General features: G+C 43.3%; 1 protein-coding gene across 2 annotated transcripts in view; it reads right to left on the reverse strand.

The window, feature by feature from the left end:
- LOC126271962 (basigin) overlaps positions 1 to 21,065 on the reverse strand; it is an 85,354-nt gene extending 64,289 nt beyond the window's left edge. Inside the window, exon 1 of one of the 2 annotated variants that reach the window (XM_049974417.1) lies at positions 20,849 to 21,065. In XM_049974417.1, coding sequence (XP_049830374.1) covers positions 20,849 to 20,948 — 100 coding nt within the window. In that variant the 5' untranslated portion in view covers positions 20,949 to 21,065. Of the gene's footprint in view, positions 1 to 18,395; positions 18,420 to 20,848 lie in introns of those variants that run through there. The other variant, XM_049974419.1, reaches the window with a different exon arrangement.
- Between the last annotated feature and the right edge of the window lie 255 nt (positions 21,066 to 21,320).

Here is a 21,320-nt window from a genome sequence, read left to right on the forward strand (position 1 = left end):
AATGCCACAAGTGTGAGAATAATACGGACGAAACATAACACGAAACGGAAAGAGAGGAAAAGCCACAAGAAAGAAGGGCAGGCTATGAACACTAAAAGGAACAAAGCAGGACAAGAAAACTACAGTGACACTAGAAACAGAAGAGAGTAAAAGACGAAAGATTACAGTGGCTGGCCCCACGAGAATAAAATGAGAAAGCCAACCACTCTGCAACACATTAAACCCCGCCACCCCCACCCTAAAAGCACTACGGTGGAGGACACAGAGGGACAAACAACATGCACTAAAACCTACATAGAAGTACAAAACCCACTCTCACAGATAAAACAAACCTAATGCTGCTGTGGAGGCACTGTCACCCAACACCGAAGGCAGAGTGCTGGGAAAGTTAGAAGTCTGCTGCAGAGTGGCTAAAGGTGTGCAGTCCAGCAAGAAGTGGACAACTGTCATTTGGGAGTCACAGCAACACTGAGGTCTGTCCTCATGATTGAGTAGGTAGCAATGCCTTAGCCATGTATGGCCAATGAGGATCCGGCAGAGGACAACTGATTCCCTGCAAGAGGCCTGCATGGAAGACTTCCACACATTCATAGTCTATTAATGACACACAGTTTGTTGTGCTTGCTGTTCTGTCATTCCGAACCCCCAAAGCCGGAAAACTCTGCGATGTAAGACAGAATGCAGGTCAGCTTCGGAGATGCCTATCTCCAGAAGTTGTTACCGCATCACCTGTTTGGCCAGCCTGTCGGCAAGTTCATTGCCTGGGATTCCGATGTGTCCTGGGGTCCAGACAAAAACAATACTGCATGAATGGGACATTCCAGGGCATACAGGCACTCCTGGTTGGTCACTACCAAAGGATGACTAAGCAGCACAGGTAGATAGCATGTAGGAGAAATTACTTGCCTGGGCACCAGCGGATGTGCTCAAGAGCAGAAGATATGCCTGCCAGCTCTGCAGTGGAAACATTGCAGCCATCTGGCAAGGAGTGCTGTTCTATGTGCCCTCCATGAAAATAGGCAAAGCCAATGAGACCATCAGCCATAGAGACATCGGTGTAAACCACTTCATAGCCCCGGTACATGTCGAAAGGAAGAGAGAGCGGAAAGTCTCAGGGTTAACCGAGTCCTTAGGCCATGTGAAAGATCAAGACTAAGCCATGGCCTAGTTGTGCAGCATGGAGGTGTACATGAATGAACCTCAAGTGTAGGTGGTAAAGTCAAGGATTCCAGTTCAGAGAGAAGGGATCGCAGACGAACTGCAATTGTAAGTTCTGACCTGGCCCGCCACTTTGGGCGGGAAAAGAAGACGGTAATTCAGATGCGCAGGAGAACTACGAACGTGTGCAATATAACTGGAGAGCAATTGCAGATGCCTAATCTGCAATGGAGGGACTCCAGCCTCCACCAGGACACTGGTCACCACTCGCCCTAAAGGCTCCTGTCGCTAGGCAAACACCACAATGAGGCACTGGGTAAATTAAACCCAACACTGAGTGTGCCGTCAAACCATAAACCAGACTCCCATAGTCAAGGCGGGATGGAACAAGGGCTCTAGAGCTGAAGCAGTGTATAGCAATGTGCACCCCGGTTAATGTTGCTCAGGCAGTGGAGGGCATTGAGGCGCTGCCAGCACTTCTGCTTAAGCTGATGAAGGTGAGGGAGCCAAGTCAACTGGCAGTCAAAAACCAGTCCTAAGAATAAATATGTCTCAACATTGAGTGGATCATCATTAAGGTAAATTTCTGGTTCCACACGAACGGTATGACACCGACAGAAGTGCATGACATGACTGCACGGCTGAAAACGAAGCCGTGGGCTGGAGCCCATGACTGTGTGCCTTCTGGATGGCTCCCTGGAGGGGCCACTCAGTAGCAACAGCACTGGAGCAGTAGTACGAAATTCAGAAGTCATCTGCATACAGAGAAGGTGAGGCAGAGTGCTCAACAGCCAGATCATTAATGGCCACTAAAAACAGACAGACACAATACAGAGAACTGTGGGACTCCAATCTCCTGGATATGGATGGGACTATGGCAGTCACCAACTTGGACACGAAAAGTACGGAGCAACGGGAAGTATTGTTTAAAAATAGGGAGTGGTCCACGGAGACAACACTCGTACAATGTGACAAGGATGTGTCATCAAGTCGAGTCGAGTCGTACGCTTTATGCAAGTCAAAAAAGACGGCAATCAGATGCTGCCATCTGGAAAAGGCTGTTTGGATGGCAGACTCAATGGGCACAAGATCATCAGTGGTAGAGCAACTGTGGCAGAAGCTGCCCTGACATTGAGCCAGCAAGCCACGTGACTCCAGGACCCAACCCAACTGCTGACATACCATACGTTTCAGCAGCTTACAAGGAATGTTGGTGAGGCTGGTGGGCCGAAAGCTATCTACATCAAGCGGGTTTTTATTGGGTTTGAGCATCATAATGATGGTGCTATCCTGCCATTGCGATGGAAAGTTACCATCACATGAGCTCAGGTTGAAGACAACAATAAGATGCCACTTGTAGTCAGATGAGAGATGTTTAATCATCTGGCTGTGGATGTAATCAGGCCCAGAAGCTGTGTCTGAGCAACATGCAAGAGCACTGAGGAGCTCCCACTCTGTAAATGGGGTGTTATAAGATTCACTGCAGCATGTAGTGAATGAGAGGATGTTTCCTTCCAGGTGACATTTGAGTGTGCAAAAAGCTGGGTGGTAATTCTCCTACACAGGGGCTCGAGCAAAGTGCTCGGCAATCGCATATACATCGGTATATAAGTCACCATTTATGGTAACATCGGGGACAACTGTTGGGGCCTGGTACCCGAAAAGACGTTTGATCTTTGCCCAGACTTGGGAAGGTGACGAGTGGCACCCAACTGTGGAGAAGTATGTCTCCCATCACTCCTCCTCCCATTGTTTAATATGGTAGCAAACACAGGCACAGAGCTGTTTAAAGGCTATGAGCTGTTCCAGGGAAGGGTGCCACTTACAGGGTGTCTACATAGACAAGGAAAAATAATTCCTGGATTTTTCCCAGATTTCCTGGTTGAAAATACATTTTTTCCGTGTTAAGTGACAGTACACTTTTTCTCAGCATGTATCAATCCTTTTACGGTATATGGTTTTATACGCCAGCGTAGAATTTCCCAGCACTTTAGAAAATGAAACTCAGGGGAAAAAACACGTTTTGGAAATATCTGATGTGCAGCAACATATACATTGCATATTTCCATGTTACAAAGGTATAAATTCGAATTCCACCAAACACCGCATGTTACTTTCGGAAGCATTAAAATTGAGATTGCGACGCACTTTTGTAAGCCAGTCACAGCTCATGTCACCTGATCTCGCCAGCTCATGACAGCATTTGACACGTGATGTAGTCAGCCAATAGCAAGATCACTCTTAAGGCACGCAAACACACAATTAAGAAAAATTAATCGCTTAAATTAATGTACAATTGTTGCTACAAGAAAAGCAAAGCTATCACATGTAATATTGGTCTCTAAAATTAATAAGCTGCAAGAGAAGCTAAGCTTCCACATATATTTTATCTTTTTTGCGCATCATGCATCACATAAATGTGCCAGTAAAATTTTTTAATAACAACGTAAATGTCTGATTTTCTGGGCTCGAAATTCTTTGTATGGTCATCCCCAGAGAGATGATTTTTAAATGAGAGTCAAACGCTCTGATTTAAGAAATTCGTTGTACACTCTCAGTTATCTTACATGAAACGAAATTTACTTTGAAAGTAACACTTTTCAAAGCAATATTCGCAATATTTTCCGTGACCTATTACAAAGGTACGTTTCAGCAGTTGCCACAGAGTGCCAGATAACAGATGTCACTGCACTTAAGCAGCTACGATGACGCAGGAAGCCCGCATGTTCGTACATGTGAAACATTAGAAGATCTTGCATTAAAACAAATCTAATGTAAAAAACTGTCACGTGACGCTCATTGGAGGCAACTTGTTCAGAAGCATTGCACAGTCGTCCTAAAGCCTTAGACTGCTGTTGGTAGACACTTATATGAGCACTGTTTTGTTGTAGTATATGGCACATTTTCTTTGCGACTTATGTTTTATTTTCGTTTTTTCTCTTGTTCATGTTTTGTTGCTGCAGTATTATTCCGCAGATGCAGGATACAGTAAATTTTTTGTTGGTGTATTGGTTCTTACCAGTCAAAATCACAAAAATTTAACTGAAAACTAAAACAATGAAAAATTCCCGGAACTCAAAGATTCCCAGGTTTTCCCCACTTTTCTTTCAGATGAAAAAATTCCCGGGTTTTTCCTGGATCTCCCAGGTCGTAGACACCCTGCAGTTATGTCACTGTAGAGCTCGCCCACACTAATTGATTCAGCAACTTCTTGCGACCACCAAGTGACTGCCTTATGCACCCTAAAGAGCAAGGGAATGCGTTTTCTGCTGCAGAAAAAATTGTGCTAGTCACCTGCTCAACCATCACACTGATGTTACCATATGGGGGAGATTCAGCAGTGACAGCAGAGGTGTAAGTTACCAGTCTGCCTTGTTCAAAGCCCATCTGGGCAGGTGTCAATGTGCCTGATGCTGGGAAAGCAGTCACTACCACACAGGCAGTCATGTGCTCTCCAGTGAATAGCTGGGAGAAGTCCTTGGCTGCAAATTGATAAATTAATGGCTGAGTACAATGAGCCACACTCAAATGTGTGGCAGCCCCAGTGTAAGAGGTAGAGGTAGGGGTCGAGTTGGGGCAGTAAATATGCGAAATCTGCCTCTGCCAGTAAGCATGGTGCTAGCCCACAAGGGGTTATGGGCGTTAAAATCTCCCCATAGTGGGAAAGGCTTAGGGAGTTGATCAATCAGTGCAGCCAATATGTTCAGGGATACCACACCATCTGGAAGGAGATGTTCCCTGCAGACAGTTTTCTCCTGTGTTGTCTGTATCCTGACAGCCACAGCTTTAAGAGGAGTTTCAAGGGGCACAAGTTCACTACATACCGAGTTCAGGACAAACGCAAACTCCACCTGACACTACTATAGTTGCTACAGTTCTTGTAATATCCCTTGTTGCCGCGAAGGGCAGGAGTCTGCGTTGCCAGGAGCCAGGTTTCGTGGAATGCAATGCAGAAAGCAGATGTAAAGCTTAACACTTGCCATAGCCCAGACAGGCAGCAGAAAAAAATGCCACAGTTCCACTGGAGGATGACATGAGACTGGGAAGGCATGGAACATAAAAAGAGGCAGTTTACGCCTCAGTCACCTGCTGCCAAAAATTTATTGCCCGAGCAGTTTACATCCATTGTGTTTGAGGGTCTGGCGAGATACAGGTCCTCAGTGGACACCATATTCTCCACTCCATCCTCAGCCACAAAGCTTGTAGGTTGCGGTGGTATGGGTGTCACTGCAGTTTCCTTGGTCTTAGGGGGTTTTCTTTTTGGATTTCTCTAGCTGTTCCTTGGGTTTCCCTGGCTGGGAGGACTTCACTGGCTCAGTCTCAGACTGAGGATGAGTGTGAAGCCCTATGACCAGATGCTTTTGGGCTCTTCAGCCACTGGCACTTTTCTTTCCCACTAGAAGAAACCTGGTAAGGGAGTGACCCAAGGGACCCCTTCCTAGCAAGAGAAGCCGAAGAAGAAGACTTAGGCTTCTCCGGCTTAGAAGTAGGGACATATGTCCCCGATGGTTGGAGAGGTGTTGCTCCTGAAGTAGGTGGTGCAGGAGCAACAGGGAGGGAAATGCCTCCCACTATCAAGAGGTCAGGTGTAGGCTTCCGGCTGTGAGAGGTGACCTAGGTTGGCAGAGCTGACAGTGCCACAACTGTTGTGGTGGCGCAAGAATGTCATACGCACAGGATGCAGGCGTTCAAATTTTCTCTTAGCTTCAATGTAGGTCAGTCTGTCCAGGGTCTTGTGCTGCCCAATTTCCCTTTCTTTCTGGAGAATACCGCAGTCAAGAGAGCAAGGCAAATGGTGCTCTGCAGTTGACATAGATGGGAGGCAGAGCGCACAGAGTACTGGGATGTGATGGGCATCTGCAATCTCGGCATATGACACTGTAAGTACAGCGGGAAGACATATGGCTGAACTACCAGCATTTAAAGCACCGCATTTGGGGAGGGACATAGGGCTTTACATAACAGTGGTAGACCATCACCTTGACCTTCTTGGGCAATGCATCACCCTCAAAGGCCAAGATGAAGGCACTGGTGGCAACTATTATCCTTCAGACCTGGTGGACACACCAGAACAAAATTTACACCTCGCCGCTTTAAATTGGCGCACAGCTCATCTTCGGACTGTAAAAGGTCTGTGAAATATACCCTGGAACATGCTTAAGCTCTTAATGGGCGTGATGGTTACAGAAACATTCCCAGCTTGCCACAAGCAAGTAACTCCCGTGACTGAGCAGAGGGTGCTGTTTTGATCAAGACTGACCCAGATCTCATTTTGCACAAGCCCTCCATGTCCCAGAACTTGTCCTCTAAATGCTCAACAGAAAACTCAGGCTTCATCGTCAAGAAAGATTCCCCATCAGTTCTGTAATATACAAGGAACTGGGGCGAATAAAATCCACTGCCATCCTTAACCTGATGTTCCTCCCATGGTGTGGCCAAGAAGGGGAACGATTTGGGGTTGTACTTCTGTGCATTGAATTGCGCTCGTGATCACTTAGAGGCTGCTGGTGTTCACCACCAGGAAGAAATGAATGACTACACTTCATCACGTGTCATCCATCCTGATGCCACCCACTCTGACCAGGGGGCCTCCCCACAGGTACAACACAGCTGCAGCAAAGGCCACCTGGCAGGATGGCCATTGCTTGGAGACCTGATGCCCCAGGGGGATGGGCATCTACCCCTTGGCACACATGGGGAGTTCATGGCACAGGCTTCAGCAGAGTGATCCCTGTGTGGTCAGGGGGCTACAACGAACAGGGTACATGGCAGACCCACCACAATGGACTGGGTACCGTGCTGGATATCAGGTGCATCGTCGACACAGGAATCAACCCTGCATAGTGCATGGTGTAAAATGCACCCAGGAAGGTGTCCTCGCCCAAGAGATGGAGTATGGGCAGGACTGCAATGTGACGATGAGAAAGTGGGCTAAAGATCTCAATGCACAATTTAAATGATGCACCTTGTAAGGCACCCTTCCTGTACTTCACTGTCCTGGACTACATGTGCTTGTCACTTTACATGTAGGTCCTACATGAACATTTGAGTATTAGGGATGATTTTCATACAATGCATTAAATGTAAGAATTTAGTTATAAGAGAAACATTACAATAATGTTTCTATACAGTATTATCTCATCAATGACTAGTGACATAAGCCTATATCACAAACCTATTCAAACAACCTCATACTGCTCATATTTCTATTTGTTAGAAATCTAATTGCTGTTTACAGCAGGATGGTCTGCTTGTTTAATTCAGTGTTGTCTGCAATGAGAGGAAGATTTAACTTTTCTCCTCCCTGGGTATCATTTTACTTAAAGATGGACTACCATATTGCAAATATTTCACTTATTTGAGGATATTCACAAAACAGTGGACAGGAAAGTACTATAAAGGACTTGTTGGGCAGGTGGGACAAAAAGAATCTGAGTTCTGAAAGTTGCACATTTGTATGTCCAAAGCAAATGAAGAAAATGGTATGTCTAACATTACCATGCAAAACAAAACAATATTTTAGTTGGAAAACAGACAACCGATTGCTGTTGCCTCAAGTTCACTAGAGGAAAATGATCAAATTAGTAAAAACATTTCATTGCAAGAAAATACAAACTTTCACAAAAAATTTCAAGACTGAAGCTGGCTCAGTATACCACACTATATCATACTACCATCAGAGGGAACAAATCGTTCTGGTCAATAATGATGTGACCTTTGGAGGCTAGGATGCTACTATAAGACCCATTAGTGATTAATAAATGAGAATGATAAAATGACTAAACTTGATTTCGGAAGAGAGAGAGTTTTGACATACCACGCACTACTATAAACAGAACTCGTGTAAAATATGTGGGCCTAACAGCACTTTTCCTGAAGATCAATATTTTTGGATGGCACAAGTTATGATCCAACTTTTATCTTAGATACTGAATATATGACGACTTGTTACAAAGAAGTTTTGAAACCAGATCCAGAAAACTTAATTTACACTTTTTTAGGGTTAATGGTGTGCTGCATGACATAGCTAAAATATCTATATAGACAAAACGTGAACTGGAATGAGCAATGTCAATGGGCAAGAAGACAGGACTATGGTTTATTCTTAGCTTATTTAGGTTACCTTTACGGACCTTTTGACACTGGAGGCTGACCATGCAGCTGGGTGGAGCTGAAGTGATTTGCTTTGAATTGAACACTGTGTCCTCATGAAAGGGATACAGGGTGTCTACGTGGACAAGGAAAAAAAATCCCGAATTTTTCCCATATTTCCCAGTTAAAAATACACTTTCTCCCAGGCAAAAATACACTTTTTCCGTGTTAGGTGACTGTATACTATTCCTTGGCACTGTAAAACTTGTCAATCCTTTGGATGTTTACGGTTTTATATACCGGCGTAGAATTTCCCGCCACTTTAGGAAACGAAACTCAGGGGGAACAAAAACAAGTTTTTAAACACCTTTGATGTGCAGCAATATGTAGGCTGCACATTTTCATATTACGGAGGTATAAATTCGAATTCCACCAAATACCGCATGTTACTTTCTGAAGAATTGAAATTGAGATTGCGATGCGCTTTGGTAAGCTACTCATCACTCATGTCATGTGATTTCGCCAGCTGACAACATAGGGCACGTGATGTAGTCAGCCAATAGCAAGATCACTCTTAAGTAGCACGAAAGCACAAATAAGAAAAGTTAATGGTTTAAATTAATATACATAGCATTCACATATAATATTGATCTCCAAGATTAATAAGCTGGAAGAGAAGCTAAGCTTCCACATATAATGATCTTTTCTGCCCGTGATACACTAAGATACATTACAAATGTGCCAGTAAAATTTTTAATAAGGACGTAAATGTGTGATGATCTGAGCTCGAAATTCTTCTAAATGGCTGTCCTCAAAGAGTATTTTTAAACAAGTCAAAAACGCTTTGTTATTTACGAAATTCATCACACATAGTTTATCTTTCGTAAAAGAAAATTTGCTTTTAATGTCTGTAACACTTTAATAGATCTTACATTAGGTCATAAAACAAACAATACATCAAAGGATACTTCAAGAGCATCGGAATTTCATGGACCATACTAAAATGCATAATTCGACAAAGTGCACATTCGTATGTCCAGATTTGGATGTAAATTTTCTTGGAGTACTAGTATAGTATTATCTCATGTTTGGTTCTTTATTATGGCATAATGTCATATGTCCACTTGAAATCAGCGAACAGTTTAAACCAGCCAACAAAGTGAAATTTAACAGATTGTTTCAAATAAACTGACTGCCTCAGCAGAAAAGATGAATAAAAGCCAAATCTCTAGCAAACCGACGAAAATAACTTCATTGTTCTGCAAGGCGATTAATGCTTGACTGTCAGAAAGGTGGAAATAAAATTTGAAACTAATGACATATTTTAGCCATCCGTAATTATGCGAATGTATTCAATTCATTTGATATCTCCTGGTCACAAAAATCCGTTTTATCATTTAACGTGAGAGCAATAAACTAAGAGGAAACAACAAAATCACTGAACGTAAACAGGTCAGGTGGAGACAACCCACCTCCCCACCGCTACTCAGACTGCTCTGTGCATCAGGCCCAGATTTACTATATTTCCGAACCGGGGCAATATTAGGTAATGTCGTCAAGCCGCACTTCTATAACAAGAAGCGGGAGAAGGTACTACTAATACACGACAACTACGCATACCGAAGAGCCCACCCGCAACTGCTCAAACAAATCTAATTTGAACAGTTGTCACGTCTCGCTCAGAGGCAATTTGTTATGAAGCATTGCATAGTCTGACATTTTGCTGTTGGCGGACGCTTGTATGAGCACTGTGTTTTGTTGTTATATACGGCACATTTCCTTTGCAATGTAAGTTTATTTTACATCCTTTTTTCTTTCCATTCATGTTTCATTGCAGCTGTGTTATTCTGCAGCAGTGGGGTACAGTAATATCCTTCGAGTATTGGTCCTTACCACTCAAAATCACAAAAATTTAACTGAAAAGTAAAACAATGAAAAATTCCTTGGTTTTTCCCGGTTTTCTCCTGAATGAAGAAAATTCACGGCTTTATCCCAGATCTCCCGATTGTACCGGCTCGTATACACCCTAAGATAGAAGGGGAAAAAAGAAGACAGCACATGACCATGGCTGGCCGACCACAAGAATAAAAAGAAAAGGCCAGCATCTCAGCAACACATTAAAACATCCACCATAAAAGCATTAGCATGGAGAACACAAAGGGACACAGGACATGCGCTAAAACATATCTGATAAACCCACCATCACATACAAACATAAAACTAAATTAGCCGATGAGGTGTTGCCAGCTAAAATTAATGGCAACGAGTCCAGTAACTGATAAGTCCATCACAGGGCAGCCAAAGGAGGACAGCTCACCAAGATATGGGCCACTGTCAGCTAGGCACCGCACTGACAGTAAGGTGGGTCATCACGGTGCAGGAGGTAGCTGTGTGTCACCCAAGTGTAGCCAATGTGGAGCCAGCAGAGGACCACAGAGTCTCTGCCAGTGGCCTGCATGGAGGTCTGCCACACATTCGTAGTCTCCTTAATGGCACACAGTTTGTTGAGTGTGCTGAGGTTATACCATTTCATCTCCCAAAGCCACAAAACCTTGTGGCATAGTACTGAACGCAGGTCAGTTGCAGAGCAGCCAATCTACATAAGCAGTTTCCGCATAGCCTGTTTGGCCAGCCTGTCTGCAAGTTCATTGCCTGGGATTCCAATGTGACCTGGGGTCCAGACAAACACCACTGAACAACTGGACTGTTCCAGGGCATAAATGGACTCCTGGATGGTCACTACCAAAGGATGACGAGGGTAGCACTGGTCAATAGCTTTTAGGCTGCTCAAGTAGTCAGCACACAGAAGAAACTACACATCAAGGTATGAATGTATGTGCTGAAGAGCATGAGATACAGCCTCCAGCTCTGCAGTGAAAACACTGCAGCCATCAAGCAAGGAATGCTGTTCAATGGATATACACAAAGCCAATGTGACCTTCAGCCATCGAGCCGTCAATGTAAACCACTTCATTGTCTCAGTACAAGTCAACAATCTAGATGACGTGCAATGGAGAGCAGCGAGTTAACTGCCCTTAGAGCCATGGGAAAGGCCCGGGGTGAAGCTGCAGCCAAGGTGTACACCATGGAGGTTTACATGAATGGACCTCAGGTATAGGTGGTAAAGGCAAGACTCCAGTTTAGATAGAAGTGATCAGATGAGAACTGCAATTTTAAGCCCTGATCTGGTCTGCTGATGTGGGAGATCAACTACCGTGGGTTGGAAAAGGAGACTAATTTGGATGAGCAGGAGAACAAAAAATGTGTGCAACGTAACTGGTGAGCAGTTGTGCACTCCTAACCTTCAATGGAGGGACTCCAGCCTCCATTAAGACAATGGTCACCACACTCATCCTAAAAGGTCCTGTCAGTAGGCAAATGCCAGTGGTGCAATGGGTCAAGTAAATGGAACACCGATAGCACCAATGAACCACACCCCCCTAGTCAAGGCAAGATTGAACAAGGACTCTTTACAGCTGCTGCTGCTGCTGAGTGATATACAACCTGAGTTGGTGATGCCCAGGCAGCGGCGGGCACTGAAGTGCTGCCAGCACATCCACTGGAGCTGACAAAGTCAAGTCAATCAAGCATCTACAACCAGTCATAAAAATATGTCTTCACTACAGTGAATGGATCGTAACTGAGGTAAAGTTCTGGTTCCAGATGAATGGTACAACACCGACAGAAGTGCATAACACACGACTTTGCAGCCAAAAACTGGAAACCATGGGCTAGAGCCCATGACCACCTTTTGGATGGATCCCTGTAGGCACCACTCAGCAACACCAGTATTGGTGGAGCAATACGAAATGCTGAAGTCGTCTGCATACAGAGAGGGTGAGACAGATGGCCCTACAGCTTCTACTACATTAACGGCCACTGAAGATAGAATACAGAGCCCTGTGGGACCCCATTCTATTGGATACAGGGGGAAACTATAGGAAGCACCAACTTGGACACAGAAAGTAAGAAGCAACAGGAAATTTTGGATAAAATCTGGAGTGGGCCTCAGATCCAACTCGTATAATGTGGCATGGATATGAAGTAAGCAGGTGGTGTCACAAGCTTTTGGGGTTGGGTTGTTTGGGGAAGATCAGACAGTGAGGTCATCGGTCTCATCGGATTATGGAAGGACGGGGAAGGAAGTCAGCCGCACCCTTTCAAAGGGACCATCCCGGCATTTGCCTGGTGCGATTTAGGGAAATCACAGAAAACCAAAATCAGGATGGCCGAACGCAGGATTGAACCGTCGTCCTCCCGAATGCGAGTCCAGTGTGCTAGCCACTGCGCCACCTCGCTCGGTCACAAGCTTTTTGTAAATCAAGCTGTTCGGATGGCAGACTCGAGGGACACGAGATCAGTGGTAGAGCAACCCTGGTGGAAGCCGCCCTGACATGGAGCCAGTAGGCCACGTGACTCCAGGACCCAACTCAACCATTGACACATACATTCCAGCAGCTTACAAAGAATGTTGGCTGATAGTTATCCACATCAAGCAGGTTTTTACCGGGTTTGAGGACCGGAATGATGGTGTCTTCCCACCATTCTACTGGAGATGCCATCGCAAAAGATCTGGTTGAAGATGAAGAGGAGATGGCGCTTGTAGTCAGAGGAGAGATGTTTAATCATCTGACTTTGGATCCGATCTGGCCCAGGAGCAGTGTCGGGGCAATGTGCAAGGACACTGAGGAGCTCCCACTCTGTAAATGGGGTGTTATAGGATTCACTGTGGCATCCAGTGAACGAGATAACTTTCCCTTTCAGCTGCAGTTTGAGAGTGCGAAAGGCGGGGGGGGGGGGGGGGGGGGGTTATTCTCCAATGTAGAGGTTCAAGCGTAGTGATCAGCTAAGTGCTCAGCAATCGCATTTGCATCAGTAAATAAACACACCATTTATGTTAACACGAGAACACCTGTTGGGGTCTGGTATCTAAAGACATGTTTGATCTTTACCCAGAATTGGGAAGGTTACATATGGCACCCAATGGTCAAGACAGCTCTCCCAACACTTCTGCTTCTGTCATTTGGTAAGTTGGCAAATGTGGGCATAGCTGTTTGATGGCTAGGACGTGCTCCAGGAAAAGGTGCCACCTATACAGCTGTAAAGTTCGCCAACACTCTTTAATTGCTTCAGCAACTTCTATCAACAACCAAGGGACTGCCCTTGCTCCATGAAAACAGATTTCATGGACATGAAAGATTCCCCATCAACTCTCGAACATACGAAGTACAGTGGCAAATAAGTTTCTCTGCCATCCTTAGCCTGGTGTTACTCCCATGGTGTGGCCAGGGAGGGGAACAATTTGGGGTCATTTCTTAGCACTGAAGTTAGACTTTGCCCACTTACAGACCATCAGCAAGAGATGACATTACACTTCATGGTATGTCATCTGTCCTGATGCCACACGCTTTGACCAGGGGACCTCCCACAGGCACCACTCAGCCTCAGTATGCCACCTGGCAGGATGGCCATTGCCGGGAGTCTCGATGCCCCTGTGAGATGGACTTCTAGTCCATCACATACGTGAGGAGTTAATGGTGTAGGCATCAGCAGAGTTATCCCTGTGTTGTCAGGGGGCTACAAGCAACACAGTACACGGCAGCCCCACCACAATGTACTGGCTGCCTAGCCGGCTACGAGGTGCAAAGAATTCCATGGTCATCGTTGGCACACAAAACGACAGTGCATAGTGGGTGGAGGAAAACGCACCCATGAAGGTGTCCTTGTCACAGATGGAGAGCTAGAGGGACTGCAATGCGACAACAAGAAAGTGGGCTAAAGATCTCAATGCCTGATGTACCCGGTGCACCATGTAAGGTGCTCTTCTGCAATTTGTTCACTCTTCAGAGAAATTTTTAAAGATGGATGTCAAACCTGACAGGGGACCATCGCTAAGGCAGAAACGTGTTGGACTCCTTTTTGTCGCCTCTTACAACAGGCAGGAACTGCTCGGGCCTATTCTAATCCCCAGACCTGCAGGGGGACCATCTATTTTGTAGCTGTGCAAGCAGTAATCCCAGGACAGGAGAATGCAATAGTCCCGCTGGAGACTAAAAATCACTTTTGTGACCAGCTATAGAATACTGCTTAAACTTGTGGGACCCATACCAGACAGATCTAATGGGGGATACTGAACATGTATGGAGAAGGGCAGCATGAATTGTCACAAGTTTGTTTAATCCACAGGAGAGTGTCAAAGGGATCCTGAGGGAAGCGAACTGGAAGGCTTTTGAAGACAGATGTAAACTATGCCGAGAAAGTCTATTAATAAATTTTCAAGATACAGTTTGAAATGATTACTTTAGGAATACACTAGAAGCCCCTACATATCACTCACATACGGCTCAAAAATAAGATTGAAGTAACTACTGCACACATGGACGGATCTAACAATAATTGTTCACATGCTCCATATGTCAGTGGAATAGGAAAAAACCCCGATAACTGGTACAATGGGACATACCCTCTGCCATGCACTTAACAGTGGTTTGCAGAGTGTAGATGCAGAAGTGGGTGCTTTTGTGCACAAAGTTATGGTCACCTGAAGTTTTGATAGTCGTGGAATGTTTTATCGCCATGATGTAACAGCAACACATGAATAACTGGATAACACTACAGGGATGTTCCAAAAACTTTGCAAGCCCATGTCAGCTTGACCACATATCTGGAAGCCTGGATGCTGAATGATAATGCATAGCCACGTACTGCAAATGTTCCGTAAGAACAGTTTGTAAACAATGTGAAAATTATCCCTCACCCTCCCAATAGACTGGATGTTGGCCTGTGTGAATTTTCTATTCCCTAACCTAAATGAACATCCTTGTGGGAGGCATTTTCATTCATCACAAGCAGTAATCAAAGCAGCAGAGGAAATTCTGAAGAACCTTTCAGAAAGTAGTTTCCTGCACATCTTTGCCAACTCGCAGAAACATTGGAACAACTGCACTGGATCAAATGGAACCTTTTTGAAAAGGACCATCAAAATACGATTTTCTATTTTTGCTTGTGAAAAGTAGAAATGAAAGTGCACTGGTCTGGAGGAGTGCTCAACCATTTTCCTGAATGGTTAATATGCTTTTTGCAGATAATGGAGTTATCTATAATCAAATACTATAACAGAAGCTGTGTAAATATTCAGAAGCTGTGTAAATATTCAGTCAGATCTTGATAAGATTTCAAAGTGGTGCAGAGGTTGGTAACTTCCTTTGAATGTTGAGATGTGTAAACTTTTAGTCTTTACAAAATAAAAAGCTGTACCCCATGACTATAATATTAATGAGTAATTGAATTGGCCAACTCCAAATACTTTCGTAACACTCTGTAGGGATATGAAATGGAATGATCCCATAGGTTCAGTAGTTGGGAAAGCAGAATACAGACTTTGGTTTTGGTAAAATACTGCCAAAGTGCAATCAGTCTACAAAGTAGATTGCTTACAAATCACTTGTGTGACCAGTTCCAGAGTACTGCCCCAATGTTTAGAACCTGCACCAGATAGGGCTAAATGGATGTTTAACACACAAAGAAGAGCAGCACAAATCGTCACAGGTTTGTTAAATCTGTGCGAATGTCACAAAGATACATAAGGAATGAAACAGACTAAGATAGACATGCACTATCATGAGAAAGTCTTGAAAATTTCAAGAACAGGTTTTAAATCATGACTGTAGGAATATATTATAATCCTCTATGTATCCCTCACATACAGATTGTGAAGATAAGATTTGAACACACACACACACACACACACACACACACACACACACACACACACACACACACACACACACACACACACACACACACACACACAAACAATCATTCTTCCAACATTCCAGACATGAACTAAACAGGAAGGAACCACAGTAACTGGTACAATTGGACATACCCTCTGCCATACACCTCACAGTGGTTTACAGAGTATATACCGGGTGATAAAGTCACTATAAATTTGAAAACTTAAAACCACGGAATAATGTAGACAGAGGTAAAAACTGAAAAAATTAGGAAAAAAACAAAGTTCACAAAATGTCCAACAGATGGCGCTGGCCAGCAAAACAGTGACTGCGCATGACAATCTTGTATAAAAGGAGCTGTGTGAGAGAGAGAGATGCACCAGCAGTCTATGTTGACGTTACCACATAAGGCGCTTTTAGTGAAGCAGTATTGTCAGAATGGGGACTGCTAGTTCAGCGTTACTATCCTATCGCATAGGAAGGGGATTCGAACAGGTAAAGGTCCGTTGACAAATGCAGCTGTGGCAAGAATGATATCGAAGTTCGAAGCCACGGGTTGTTTAGACGACAGACTCCGTAGTGGCCGACCGACCCCAAGGCGCAATGCTGCTGAGACAGTTCAGGAAGAAATGTACACTGTAGCGGGTTTGTCTATGCACGGGGAAATCATCGCTCGTGCAGTCGCACATCGCACCGGCATTCCATACGCTACTGTTTGGTTGGCACTGAGGCGTATCCTCCGATGCCATCCGTACAAAATCCATTGGCATCATGAACTGTTACTTGGCGATTTAGTGAAGCGGAGGGGCATTTGCCGTGTGGGCGTTTCAAAAGATGGCAGAAGATGATTGGTTGAGTAACGTTGTGGACCGACAAAGCTCATTTCCCGCTCCGAGCGTGTGTCAACGCCCACAACTGCAGCATTGGGCTACCGAAAATCCTAGAACGGTCGAAACTCCATTGCACGACGGGAAAGGCACGGTATGGGCACGATTTTAGGAAATGCGTGATTCGTTAATTAAAAATTGTGCACCTGCAGAGTTTTGAATCCTGCAAGCGAAGCTGTTGTGCTGCCCAATACACCATGCAACAGGACTACTTAGTCTAACTTTTTTTGAATACGTGGCATGAAATTCCGATTTTTTTCGTTTCGTCCATTACTCGTAAATGAGGGCTCACAAGGATGAATGGCTGCAGTGTACGATATATAGGATCTTAACCTACCTCACCATACAGATAGTTTCAAAACGTGAGTCATATCGCTGACGACTTCTTTTAAGTCATACCGACGTGCAATATGAAACTAATTTGTCATTCTGGAATAAATGACGGTAATGTAATCAGTAGAAAATGGCTACATAGTCATGCTCCCAAACGTGGGTGGACGGCATCGTCTTAACCATAAGGGAATGGATACTGGTAATTTATAAGAAAACCTACAGCAAATACGTTGATCTAATGCTCGTGAGTTTAGCCTCTTAACCAACTTCTGTTTAAGGCCACTCAAAAGAATGTAACCCAAGTAGAAATGACATGAAAATCAATACGAAGTTAGCGAACACCCAAGAAAACATTTGTCGAACTTTAATACGAAAAAATACTATACAGTAGTTTGCTAATTCTTTCAAATAGCTAAGATTTCAGAAACAGGCATGCACTCGCTAACTTACTATTTGTTTCGATTCTCTCGTCACTCAATCGGTCACAAATTATCAACGAGCGCAAAATTTCTAAGTCTTACTATCTAGATTCCTCAAACTTTCTCCAAAAAAAAAGGAATGCTCTATAGGAATATTTCTCCGTGTTCGTACTTGACTAGGCAGCTGTACAGGAACTGCGGTCTACGACAGACCAATAAAACATTACTCCACTAACATTCAGCATTTTATTTTTGATTTTGGTAAAATCACACGTTACCCTGAACGATTTTTATTAGTCCACAGACCATTTCACAATGCACGGATTTATAATCATTTTTTACACTGAAGAACATCGTATTTTGTTTCTATGTTGGTAGAGCTTGTAGGAACGTATAACTGCTTTGACAGGCAATACATTTCACAAAGTGTTAAGGTTTGCGGGATATGCATACTTTCAGTCACTTGCGAGGAGAATTAGATGTTTGCTTCAACCTGCTGAGATGTCACCAGTCTGATTATCCACAGTAAATTATTTCAAAATCAGATGACGCAATCAAGCACTTTGCAAGTATTTCTACTATGGTAGTTGGATTGTTGTTTATCGGTGAAACTGTAGTAACAAATACACTGGCACGTGCTGGCGTTATGTTGAGTTAGACAAACTGGGTCACTTCGTTGTTAATACTTTTGTGATGAAAGTTCTTACCGTGATCAGATCCACGTAAGCAAGGAGATATAAAAGCTGTCACCAAACTTCGACACTACGTACCCATTTTCCGACAATTTTCACCATACATGATCTGAATGATCCTAATAAATGTCACAAATCAGCTTCACAGCAAAGATGACAGATCTTTTGACAATGTTAATACCATTTTACGTAGTAGAGTTCGGCGAAATCCACTAACCGTGGAGAGTCACTGTTCGAAATTCAGCTAAAGGCTATATTTTACGAGTACTGTCAGAGGTAGTTGACTTAACATGGGCATCCATTATAATGTTCGGAAATGACAGTTCAGTCGCTGCAGAGTTTGTGACGTACATGCAAATGCCTTTAAGTTTAGATTCCGTCAACTCAAGCCAAGTTCCTGTTAAAATTGGTAAAAACCGGTAGCATCCAGCTGACTCTTCGCGCCGGCGCAGTACGATCAATTTAATCTTTTCGTTACGTGCCACAAAAACAATACCCCAGTAACACACGAGAATACTGTATTCTTAAGCTGAACGCGCACTGCGTAGGTAACACGGAACAGAACCTTTCACTCCAGCTGCTTTATTAATCCACTAGCATAAGTTTCCTCCCACAAACCGCAGTTTTGACATTTGTTCTACTGCCGCAGCGCCTCTGCTACGCGACAACCCACTGTAAAAGTGGGTAAGCACTACTTAAGAACATTAGAAGGCATCTATACCACAATGTAGCTAGCGTAGTGTAAGTGGGTGGATGTAACATCTAATTTCAACTGTCACGATTTCACTTTTTGTTTGGAAATATCCGGGGAACCTAGAAGGTTACATTGATAAATGAAATTGTTTTGACTGCTAAAATGACACAAACATGCAGTTAACCGGCACTAGCAAAACAGTCAATTAGTTTCGTTTAAAGCTGAAGAGTTCAAAAGGTACAGGTTCAATACAAACGTTAAACTGTGGCAAGTCCGATTAATTTGTTAAGGCACTGCAAAGTGGAAATCTTGGATTCAAAAATCTTACCACTCAAAACAGTGAGGTTGTGAGAATTATTATGAAAAGTACTGCATCTGTAAGTTCCAGAGTGAAATGCACGTGCATGCGTTACATTAAGGTGAAAGAAAATCCTTCCATTTGCTTCTTTTTTGTACATAGTGTAATTCTTGTCCGAATCGATGATGACTTTCACACCATTGACCGTAGATACATGGTCAAATTTGATAGTGTAGCCATCTTTTTGCCATTTTATTGCATCAAATACTGAAGCTTCACACACTATCGTGAATGGGCAGCCTTCAAAGACGTGATGATTACCCTGATATTTAACTGGTGGGTAGCCTGAATAAAACATTAACAAACTGTAACTGCAAACAGTTACACGAATATCAAATGTTCATTATCAGGACTTTATATCGAAAGAACGATTCTTAGTAAATCGCAGGATTACAGTAATTTAGCAAACAATTTCATATTTGAAAATACCACAAACTACTGCATTCACAAAGCCTTACGATCTTGCAATCCAAACCCGATTACTTACACAAACAGTTGCATCTCTCTGATGAAAAGGGCTCCCCATCTTTTAGTCATAGGAAAAGTCATCGAAAAAACTCCAGCCTTGTTTGTATAATATACGCAATGGAATTTTCATGTAACTCAGGATTTTCATGCGAACATTAGACCAATAACTATCAAAAAATATTCAAAAATAGCACAGCTTTAATGTGAAAAGCAAATCGGAAACTTAGCACTACTCTGAACCATGAGTAAATTTCACAATTCCTTCACGGTCTTTAATTCGGGAACCGACACCAAGCATTCAACGACAGAAGACCATACTGTGTGTTCTGAAACTAGTCTCTTAGTATTCGGTGTCTATTAGAAACTGAATTGAACACTGAATTAACCATACAAAAGGGAATTGGGACAGACGCTTGTATCTCTGCATATCAGATTAAGGGATCCAAATGAAGGGGGCAACTAACACATGCCACAAACGAAAAAGTATATCCAAATTGAAAAACCTTTACCATTATAAGTGTTTGCCTAAGATCACAAACCCTACGTGCAACAGTTAATATTTTCATAATTCCCACTGTGTCTAAAGAACTTCAGGAGCTACAGTCTAACGACACCAGACAGTGAAATCTGCATGTGTCAAGAATAGGCTACTTTCTTGGCACCGACACCCAAATGGTAGCTAATCAATCCACTGCAGAGAAAGTTGTCATAGTGGTTGATCCTATCATTAAAATCCTAAGTTCTCGACCGAGTTTGCGCTTAACATTAGGGTGATAGAAGGAAGAGACGAGAAGGGAATTCTCTGCCATATTATGGTAATGAGAACTGACTCACGTAACACTTAAAAATAACCTTCAAATCGAGGACGACTACGCGTAGAGACTGCTCCTCACAACAGAGCTGTCACAGTCTACTTTTAACACTGTACTATCACCACATACAATTAAAACATTTAAAAACACAATTATTAATATTAACCCATTACACTTAAAAGAGTATCAAAAGACTTACCTGCTGCTGTTGTAGACACTATATTGGATACAAAAATTAACAGAAGGCTTAGGAAACTGTACCTAAGTATACAGTTCCTGTACTCTAACGTTAATATCATGATAATATTGCTATAACTAACTCCAACGTGACTACACTTCACAAACCCAGCCCACAACAATTTTACACTCTACCGCAAGATGGCGTTGAGAGACACTAACTATCTAATCGGGCACAGAGTACAAGGCAAAAATAGACCAAAACCAGAGATTTTATAACACAGCAATACTGTCAAAGATATCGCATACAGTATCAAAGACGCCACACGGCCACAGTAGTTTATTGTTTGGAAGGATAGTAGTTAAGTTTTTGAGTTGTTAGATGTTGTGAAAGATGAGTTTATCTGTTAATGGATACATAAATGGAACTGTGGACGTGTGAACGGATACAGATTTTTTTGCATTGTACAGTCGTTGTATTCGGTGAAACGAAT

The sequence above is a fragment of the Schistocerca gregaria genome, chromosome 5 (assembly GCF_023897955.1).
Source record: "Schistocerca gregaria isolate iqSchGreg1 chromosome 5, iqSchGreg1.2, whole genome shotgun sequence".
Classification (NCBI taxonomy): Eukaryota; Metazoa; Arthropoda; class Insecta; order Orthoptera; family Acrididae; genus Schistocerca; species Schistocerca gregaria.